At 39.7% G+C, this 10676-nt stretch overlaps 1 protein-coding gene across 2 annotated transcripts in view; it reads left to right on the top strand.

Annotated features, from left to right (window-relative positions):
• Positions 1–10676, top strand: part of znf827 (zinc finger protein 827) — a 77891-nt gene that overhangs the window by 53073 nt on the left and 14142 nt on the right. For both annotated transcript variants that reach the window (XM_014029165.1, XM_014029164.1), the window contains exons 7-8: positions 2377–2431; positions 2589–2689. In XM_014029165.1, coding sequence (XP_013884619.1) covers positions 2377–2431; positions 2589–2689 — 156 coding nt within the window. The remainder of the gene's footprint in view (positions 1–2376; positions 2432–2588; positions 2690–10676) is intronic.

The raw sequence follows: 10676 nt of genomic DNA, 5'->3' as shown, positions 1-10676 counted from the left end.
GTGTGTGTGTGTGTGTGTGTGTGTGTGTGTGTGTGTGTGTGTGTGTGTGGTCAAACATTATTCATGTCCATCTGATTTGCTTCACTTAAATGCCATACAGATGAACAAGCTTGTGTCAAATCTTTTTTCCCTCCTTTCTTCCTGCTCTCACACATAGTCACAAATTCACACATTGACAATTTTCCTTTCCCACACCGTCTTTCACGCACACCTTTACACACTCGCACAAGGCCCCATGGGGAGTGGTGTCTGCTCAAATGCCCCCCCCCCTCCTCCTTTCTCTCATTCTCTCTTCTCTCCCTTGACTTGTTTTCAGACATGCCAGCTCAAGCACACTTGGCTGCACATGCTCCCCCCCACTACCACACTCTCTGTCCCCTCCCTCTCCTTCCCTTTACATTTCTCCTGTGCGGCATCACCATAGCAACGCGGAGAGAGACCTCTGTCCTTGGCGAACAGTGTGACGGAGTGGGGCGCTCAGGGTACGGGGGTGGCAGTGGCTTTTTGGTGCGGGAGGAGCAGAGAATAGGGGCGGGTGGCGAGGGCAGCGGGGAGGCGCGCAGCGTGCCCACCCAGGGGAGGCCAAGACTCCGCTGGCCTGGCAGCAGCGACGGCCGCCCCCTCAGAACTTGGTTTGAATGTGTGTGGGGGTTGGGGGGGCTGGAACAGAGTGGGCTGCTGTCACACAATGAGCAATCAATATGAATTACCCAGAGCAGTAGGACCTCAGAGACACATCAGCAGCAAGGTCGCTCTGAACACTGAGATGATTGCAGCTTTGAGATTCACTTCAGTACGTCGCCTTGGAACCTGCACATATGGCTCCGTTCTCAGTCATTTTGTGTAGAGCCCTTTATTACTGAACACCAAGGAGTCAGATACTGACTGGTTTTTACCATTCCTGCTCCACTTAACACTCCAACATCTCTTTTAATTATTAGCTAAAATTCTAGAGTTACGACAGACTCGAAAGCATCAGTACATGAAAAAACAAAACAAAACGCAACTAACGTTTCACACTTTTTAACTTCGCATTAATGACTTTATGTAATGCTCCTTTTGTGAGATTTTTTTCGTGGCATTGTGTAGCTGAAGCACACTCACTGATATTGGGAGAAATCACTTTTTGTGAAAATTAATAATAAGCGTGTTACATTAAATGTCTTGATTCATCTCAGCAGTTGATGGATTAATCAATCACATTGTGCCGTCACTTCACCGCCATTAATCTTAACAGCACTTAGCAGTGTCAGCAAAAAGAAATCTTTATGATTTTTTTTTACCAGTTTGGTAAGTCACTTTCTCTCAGGTGAGAGTGTAAATTAAGTTTATACTGCATTGTTTTACCTCTGCTTGACTCCATAAAGCAGTTTTTCATATACTAAACCATAATGTAGCTAACACTGAGCCAGTCAGTGGTTTACCTAAAGATTAAAAGCTGATCTAATGACTTAAAGACAACACATCGACAATAAACCTCCCTCTGCTAAAAATTTCAGTAAATATTAATTTAAAACATCTACAACTGATTTTAACTTATGGAGTCAACCCAATTCAAAGTGGAGGCCACAGTTAATCAATATTAGTTAACACAAATAGGGCCATGACTCAGTTAGTTCATCAGATTTTGAGTTAAAACATAATGTGGTAGTTGCTGAGTGTCTTTCCCAACACACACTTTGAGAGTGACATCTCACGATATTGTGAGCTTGAATATAATCTTATTTTCAATGTTTTAATAAATCTACTACAACTGTCATTTCTTAACTTAAGATGATCTTAGTCTAAATCTCTGGAATGAAAGGTGGCGGGAAATATGCATTGTTTCATGAAATGCTGGACCTTTAAAATGATGCTTTTACATATTCTTTTGTCATCCTTTTAACATAGAATAACAGAAACATCACGCTTTTGCAACCTCGCTAAGACACTGGAGATTTAGCTGGTGCAACTTTTTTCTCTAAAAAAATCTATTTTTTTTTGGCTTTCCTAGCTGAGCCCAGCTTAAATGACTGCAGCACTGAGAAAAATACACTGTGACTGTTTGTGTCAGACAGTGAACTATGACCATAGGAAGTTTGAGAAAACTTACCAGCCGACAGTGAACTGAAACTGTCAGCTGGACTGAATATTTGTTGACAACAGCAGACCTCAGCAGAAAAAAAAGTAGTCTGACTGTAGAAGTCTGAGCTGAATCTGAAGGCCCTCTCACTAAACCTTAGCCACCCCCCAGCAGCCTCGAACAGCCGCAACCTGCTTCCTCTCCATCGGGCCGTTTGAAATGTCGTCAAATGTTTACAGAGAGATTGAAACAAAAATTGTTGCTTTTAAACATGTATTAATCCTGCTACTCTGTTTGTTTCTGTTATTTTCTAGAAAAAGTAAGCAAAGCCAACAACCACAAAGACAGTAACATGGTGGGAATAAATAGGTAAGTTAGGGATTCTTCTTGTGTTTAAAAATGTGTATAAAAAGGACAGTTTTTCAGTTGTTTCATAGTTTGTTAAAGTCTATGTGGTTCTTAGACAAAATACCAAAATATGTGTGTATTTGAGTGTTGGTAACATCACCACGTCTCTCTGTTTCAGTTCGTTCCTGGACGAATGCTTCAGACAATCACCCTTTAACTCACGCTCCAAGAGCTCTTCCCCTGCAGAGGCCAGTTCTTCTACAAGGGCAGCTTTTCACGGTGAGACTAATATTACAGACAAACATTAAACTCACACAATATAAGATTATGCAAAGATATTACTGGACACTTATTAGATTGAATAGAGTTGGTCTTAAAGATGACCCACTATGCTGGAAGTGTAAAAGAGATGCAGGTAACTTGATACATTGTCTCTGGGAATGTCCAGTTATTAGACCCTTCTGTTACTTATTGTACATATACTGAGTAATTGGCTGGGAAGAACTGTACCACTTTGTCCAAAACTATGTTTACTTGGTGATAAAGCACAAATATCTAATATATATATCAATAGAGAAGTTTTCAGTTGTAATGATGGGAATATCAGTAGCAGCTAGGGTTATCCTTAGGCACCGGAAAACTGGAAAGAGTCCACAGGTAAAATAAGGGGTCAACATAATGATTAAAATATCCTCTTATGAATGTATGCTGTACAAATTAAACAACAAGGACAGTACTAATGCACCAAATTGGCCAAACTGGAAACCTTTTTGGTCATATATTACACTGACTGGCAACCAGCAAGCTGACAGTTGATATTTATTCATATTATTATCACTTTTTCTGCTTATGGTCTTTCACACCTGATTTTGATGTAAATGAATACTTCAGGAATCAGAATTCCTCCTTCAAACAGATGCTGCTATATTTGTATCACCGTTTTGTGTTGTGATGTGATTATTTTCATAGCCTGTATCCCCCACTTTACTTTTCTCCTGTTACTGTAAGATGTAATGATGTCCTGTGCCAAGTAAGCTAATAAAAACTTAATTGAAAACACAGACAAACATTATACATTTACATACAGTGAGACACACGCCTCACATACACACATATAGCTGTTGGGACAAATGTTGCACACACACAGTGAAGTACACAAACACTCCTGCGTAGCGAGACACTTGTTAGACACATACATGCAGTGAGACACGCATCACACACACGACTCTTAATATTTCTGTTGATTTTGCATTGATTTCCATTCATTTCTACAGCCTAACCCTGACCCTAAACTAGGCCTGTCACGATAACAAATTTTGCTGGGCGATTAATTGTCTCAAAATTTATTGCGATAAGCGATAATATTGCCTGGTGACCATTTTACAACTAATAATTATAAAAGCGTAATATGTAAGTGTAATAAATCAATAAACTTTAATTTTAAAAGAATGTTTAACAAAGTGGACTCTCAGTCTCTAACAAAAAATGCACTTGAATAAAAAAAAACAAAGAATAACAAAATATAAATTAAACAACACACACAACTAAGACAGTAAATAAACAATATTAAAGAGCAGCGTGTCTTTAGAGATAAAGCAAACTACACAGCCTGGTGAGGACCCACTGTTTCTTATGGGGACATAAGCCCAGTTCACATCCCATGTAAAGTTTAGGCTAGGTTTAGGGTCAAATGGTAATAGGAAATACTGGTAAATGAATGAAAGTCAATGCAAAGTCCCCATGAGGATAGAAGAACAAACATGTCTATGTGTGTGTGTGTGAGGAGGGGACAGTCAGAGGAAACAAGCAGAGCGCTGCGGGGAGGAAATCAGACAGTTCAGGGTTTTCCTCATGAGTTGTTGGGACAGCTACAGGGTTAAAACAAAGATGGTGCGTTTAAGTTTCCTGTTATTTTTGGGAGCTACAGGTAAAGTCTTGACGAGTTTGTCGCGGGTCTGGGGGAGTTTCAGCCCCCACCCCTTCTCCTCCTTCTCTCTCTCTCTTTCTCTCTTTCTCTCTCTCTCTCTCTCTGTCTCACTCCGTCTCTCTCTCCCTCCCTCCCTCCGCAGTGAAATCCAGGCTCTAGTGCTCCCAACACTTCAGCAGCCGCGTTCTGCTTTGAAGCGTTTCTTTAGGAACGAGCTATCACGCTAAAGCGAGAGTTGACTCCTCCCACACTAAGAAAACAGGAGGGGAGGAGTCAGCTGAGCTCCTGTGCAGCGGAGCACAGAGAGGGAGAGAGACGAAGTAAAAAAACAAGCAGGAAAATGAAACTTATCGCCGTCTTTTTTTTACCGACCTCAAAAAAAGTTATCGTGCAATTAATTGATTTATTGTCTATCGCGACAGGCCTACCCTAAACCTAACCTAAATTCAATTCATACCTTAGTCCTAAACCTAACCCCTGACCCACAAGTAGGGGTGTCCCAATACAACTTTTTCACTACCTGTTTTGTAGAGTGAAATCTTAAAGTCTTGATCAAGTCAAACAGTGAAAAAGTGTAGGTATGAGAAAAACTGACCCATTTATTTTTAACCAATGGCTCACATACATTTTAAACTGAAGAACATTGTTGAATTTAATAAAATAAATTAGAAGACCCTGAAAAATAAAACCTAATAAAAACAAAATATACTTTTAAAGTGTAAAATAACAATTCAAAATCACTCCAGTTATTGTTTTTACTATCTATCAGCCTGGTGCTGCTTTACGGTGGGACAAAACAAAACTGCACATTATTGTCCAACTGTTCAAAGTTAAGAGTCCACAGCTCCAATTTTACTGGCTGTGCCCAAAACAAGGTGATCATTGCACTTAATCTTCACTAAAACAAGTGTGTAAATAGATTAAACATCACTCTAATAACGAGCAAAAATAAATAGTAATAATTAGTCCGTTAATTAAATTGATAGCTACCTTTCTTACTGCTGCATTTTCACTTTCTACAGTCCGAGCATCATGTGGAGATTAGCCTCTTGCACCTGCAGGGAGCACAGTTTTAGCTCTGCACTCATATTCCAAAATGAAAGCTGCACTCTCCTTTCTTCTGTCCGTCAATCCCAGAGCTAATCCACGGGCAGCATTCTGCTGATGTCAAAACCTTAAGCGTGCTATCCTCGCTTAAAGAACAACTGACCGGACCGGAGAGGAGGTTCTGAAACAGCACAGCTGTGTGCGGTTGGAAATAGAGACACACTGGACCAAAGCCGAACCGAGCCGAATCACATAGCTGCTGCCAGGGTGGAGAGTAGAGCCTGGTTGTCTCTCTGGTTTAAAACATACACGGTTCTGTTAACCTAAAGAAAACTTGTGCATGACAACTTTGCACTTAGCTTCAACTGTGTTTTTGATGAAAATCGAAAGTACTGCCGACATCGCTCCTACTTCTTGCTACCTTGTTAGCGCAGCATGTTGTTGTGATCATGTGGACGTCACATCTGCATGCTGGATCCAAGCGCTGCTGGATACAGAAGCTGGAGCGGAGTCAGTGGACTGCTGGATTGGACTGCTTATATCGGTGTGCTTTTATCGGAGAAATTTTATGCAGGCCGATAAAATCCGATGCTCGTTTTTTGGCTGATATCGGACCGATATCAGTATTGGATCGGGACACCCCTAACCACAAATGTTTTTTGTTTTTTTTTTTGTGGGCCAGGCAAATGTCCACACAACACCAATACTTCCTAAGCATAGTACTGTATGTCTAAATACTGTGTGTCCACGCATTAATACAAAGACATGTACACACATTCACGCACACACAGTCATACTTGCTGAGACATATGATGCTCACAAACTTACAGTGAAGAACACACAGAGTCATGCGTACAATGAGATACGTTACATACTCCATGTAAATACAGTGAAGCACATCATTTTTGCTTTAAAAATGTAAATAAGATTTTATGCCAGGACATTTTATTTAATGACACTATCTTTATGAGTTTAGATCTGAGGGTTCTCCTCAGAATCAGGTGTTCTATTGCAAAAACACACAATGTTGAACTTGTCTCAGTATCCCAATGGGATCCCCCCACCAAAAAAATAAATAAATAAATAAACTCTGAAAATCCATGGATAATGCAACGATTTTTAAGTATTCGTACATGTACCATATGTGTGCATGCATTAACAAACCTGTCCCGAACACACCACACTAATGTAGACATACTGTAGTAAAGCCCGCTCTACCTGTTTCATGTTCAGTGCTTGAGCTGGCCTTTCCCTAACACTCCTGCATTTCTCCCACCTGAAGTCTCTGCCCAGGGCGTCCCACCCCTCCTCCCCCTCTCACTCATCCCTGGCATCCCTAGAACTTCTTCCCATCGTGTTTCTTCGACAGTGAGAGATCCAGAGGTTAATTGGCTTGTGCCAGCTTTGCCTGTCCCTCTGCCAGTTAATGAAAATCTGATTGGCTTCTGGGTGTCAACAGTGTCCTGAAAGTTAATTCGCCCGGGCCCTTCCCTTGTGTGTTTAAGCTTTACATCCAGCTTCTGCTCCTTTCTGTGTTTTCACCTGGTTTGTCTTTTATTTTCTTCCATTCTCCATTTCTTTTATTACCCACTCATCCAAACATCGATGTAACGGTCAAATAAATCCAATTAGCACTTTTAAGTAAATTTAAGATTAATGAGGTAATCTCAGACTGTTACTTCAACAGTCTTGGTTGTGCTCCTTTGAGCACACAGTAAGTGGCTTGTAAATGATGTTCCAAATGACTGCTGGATTATGACTGGTTTCTGTGTTTGTAGAGATACATCTCGCTGAAGCTGAAAAATGCATTTGCTTTTAAGCCAGAAAAAGTAATTGAGTAGGAGTTTATGGGATTCCATCGTGGCTTCAGGAGTTTTCCGTCTCTTCTGTCCAGTCTGGGGTTTAGCTCACTTCTTCATTACTTGTTTGCGTCCCTCTTCTCTGCTCTAACAGCACTAATTAAACTGTTAACCACTTGAAGGCCATACACTCTAATTGGCTTAATAATCAGTGTGTTTGCTGGGTCATGGCTTTAAGTTCTCGCTGTCTGACTCCTCATCCTCTCGAGTGACCAAGTCATCTTCTAGCTTCTGAGTCAGGACAGTTAATTCTCTTTTTTGCAATAAGCTTTTCAGACACTGGGGTTTTAAAACGAGGCCGTGCACTTGATGGGAAGTTTGGACTAAAGTTTTTTTCTGATCAAAACCTAGTTTGTGGGAGGACAAGAAGTCCATAATCTGCAAATTCTTCAGTTCACACAACCTAATTTTTTATATCAAAATAATAATATTTTAGTATTAAAAAAAATCTGTATTTCACTTCTTAAGCAACTGGATGACAGTTGTATTTGTTTATTGTAACAGTTTATGTGTCTGACTGCATCCTGCCCTCATTCTGTTCTGCTTTTTGTTGAATAACTAAAATCATTTTCAAATGGAAACCAACTGCCTCACTTTGAAAATGAAAATTTTAAATAACTATTGACTTGCTTTGCCAGTCTCCCCCAGTTCTTCAAAGGATGTTGTGACACAAATAAAAGCAGTTTAACAAAAAAAGCGCACTACATAAATTAAAGCTTGTCAGAAAACTCTGCAAGAACCAAGACATACTTGTTTTCTCGAGTTGTCAAGAACAAAGTTTGTTTTTGGCCAGGATATTTCATACTTCACTCGTCGTGTCGTCACAGTGCGCTCCCGGTGCAGGACTGATTGTCCCCCACCAGTGATTGAGATTTTCATACTTCCTCACTGCCTCAGCCAGCTGCTCCTCAAAACTATCCAATGTACCAACTTGCGCACCAGCAGATATATTCAAATTCCTACTTTTCCTACTTCAGATTTGTGACTAACGACACACAGAGAGAACAGTTCTGCACAGATGTTGTGTCGAGGACAGGCTTCCAAAGAACACCGGGACATCCCAGAACAAAGTGATGTCCATTTTATTTCTTGCAGCCAAGTGTTGGGCAATATGGGAAAAAAATATCACGATTAATTGTGGTATTTAGCCGATAACGATTAATTTGACGATTAATCCCCTGGAGTCCCTGGACACTCTTATGTCCTAGTCACATGACCAATTTAGTGGGAAAGATTTGCTCTTTGTAAAAATCTGTTCCAAATTATGTCAAAATTACAGACTTCAGGCTAAACATCAAATTTTTATTTATGTTGATAGATAAATAAATTACAGAACTTATTTTAATGTTTGTCATATTTGAAACGGAGAGGAGCACCGAGCGGACTGACTGATGGCATTAATCGTATTAATTGTCAAGTGCCAAATAGGGTTGGGCATAATCGCATTGTGTGCAATTAATCGTCAGAAAAACATTAACCGGTTATTTTTTGGCACTTGACGATTAATGCCATCAGGCAGAGTCCACTCGGTGCTCCTCTTCGCTTCAAATATGACAAACATTTAAAAAAAAGTTCTATAATTTATTTATCTGTCAACACAATTAAAAATTTGATGTGTAGCCTGAAGTCTGTAATTTTGACATAATTTAAAAAAGATTTTTATGAAGAGGAAATCTTTTCCACTAAATTGGTCATGTGACTAGGACATAAGGGTGTTCAGGGACTCCAGGGGATTAATCGTCAAATGAATCGTTATCGGCTAAATAAAACAATTAATCATGATAATTTTTTTGCCAATATTGCCCAACCCTAGTGCCAAAAAAATAATCAATAAATGTTTTTCTGACGATTAATTGCACACGATACTATAATGCCCAACCCTATTGCAGCCCCAGTAGAGGAAACAAATTTTTCACTTCCTGTGAAGTACGTTGCAGCATTCAGTCGTTTGCATTTTAGGGGGGGCTATAAGGAAGTTAAGTATGTTGACAGAAAAAATAAATAAATAAATAAAGTGCTCAAGGTTGTGTGAGTCAGTGCGACAGCAGCTGAATGTCTTCTCACAACACCATCTGGTCTTTAGCACTTGCCACAAAACCTGCCCCCAAATGCTGGGAAAAAAAGTTACTTGCTTTTCCTTATGGAGGTGTTCAGACCTCCATAAATACCTCTTCTTTTGAAACGACTGTTTTGAAGTGACTCAAAGAACACACTTTCCTCTCTAATATACTTTGGTTCAAGGCCTGACTGCTACCTGAACAGTTTAGATGGAAAATAAAGTCTTTATTTAATCCGTAGAAGTTGTGCAGGACAATAGAGCCAGGAACAGTATGTTTTCTTTTTGTGTAATACCCTACAGTCTCCTCAGAGGGCTGAGGGTTTATTTAAAGCAGCATCTTCAGCTCTTCCGAGTTTATTCAAGCATCTGCACACAAACTGCCTCATTCTTTTCCTCCTTTAGGGTTGGATGGAGGGAGGGCGGTGGCATACTGTAAGGAGATCTACAGTGGTATACTTAGCTTCAGGCTTCAGAGTAAAGGACTGCTGTCTGATGTTGACATTAAGAATACATTTAAACTGCATCCCACCTGCAGGCTAGATAAGGAGCATCCGTCAAATAGTGGCAGACATGTTTCAGACTTGTGGGTTCGTAAATCAGCAAAGAGTGAGTCAGTTCAGCCTTTTCACTGACAACTAAAATATTCAAGTTCAGCCTTTTTTCATACCTTTTAATAAATAAACCCATTTTCCTTGCTTTTTAATAGATACTACTATGTGTTTTATAATGACGTGAATGCTGAGTCAGCATTCACGTTATAGTTTTCCTGTGTTTTAGGTACCCTTGCACTTTTACTCTGTGCTAGTTTAGTTGTTCTCACCTCAAAATGTTTTGCTCATTCAGGAGACGAGTGCTATGACTTTTGTAACATTTATGCTTAGACCTGTCACAATTAACAATAAATCAATTAACTGAATGATAAATTAAATTGAGGAAGATATAAAATGAAGACAATAGTTTTAATTGCCTGCTTTTATGTTTTCTTTATGTCTCCCACTTTTTTTTTACTTCTTAGCGTAGAGAGGAGTGGTGTCAGGTATTTTCCAGGTGTATGGTCTCCTAAACTCTGTAGAATGAAAGCCCATGAACAGGCATTTAGCCAGAGGAGCGTCTTCAGTTTTCTGATGCCTTCATACAACTGGTGAGGCCTTGGGATTGTAGACAGATGTTTTTTTTTCTTTTACACAAATTTTAATGTAAACTTCAGTAAGCATGGGATGTTATATCATAATAGTTTAAACTGATCTCCAAACAATATTATCGTTTATAGCAATAATTTCTGAGACAATTTATCATCCAGTAAAATTTTGTTGTTGTGACAGGTCTATTTAGGTTTCAGAGTATTTAATTTTATTTACAAATGCCCCCCCACCC

The sequence above is a fragment of the Austrofundulus limnaeus genome, unplaced genomic scaffold (genome assembly GCF_001266775.1).
Source record: "Austrofundulus limnaeus strain Quisiro unplaced genomic scaffold, Austrofundulus_limnaeus-1.0 Scaffold862, whole genome shotgun sequence".
Lineage (NCBI taxonomy): Eukaryota > Metazoa > Chordata > Actinopteri > Cyprinodontiformes > Rivulidae > Austrofundulus > Austrofundulus limnaeus.
The sequence above is the reverse complement of the archived record's forward strand: the minus strand, read 5'-3'. Positions and strand labels throughout refer to the sequence as shown.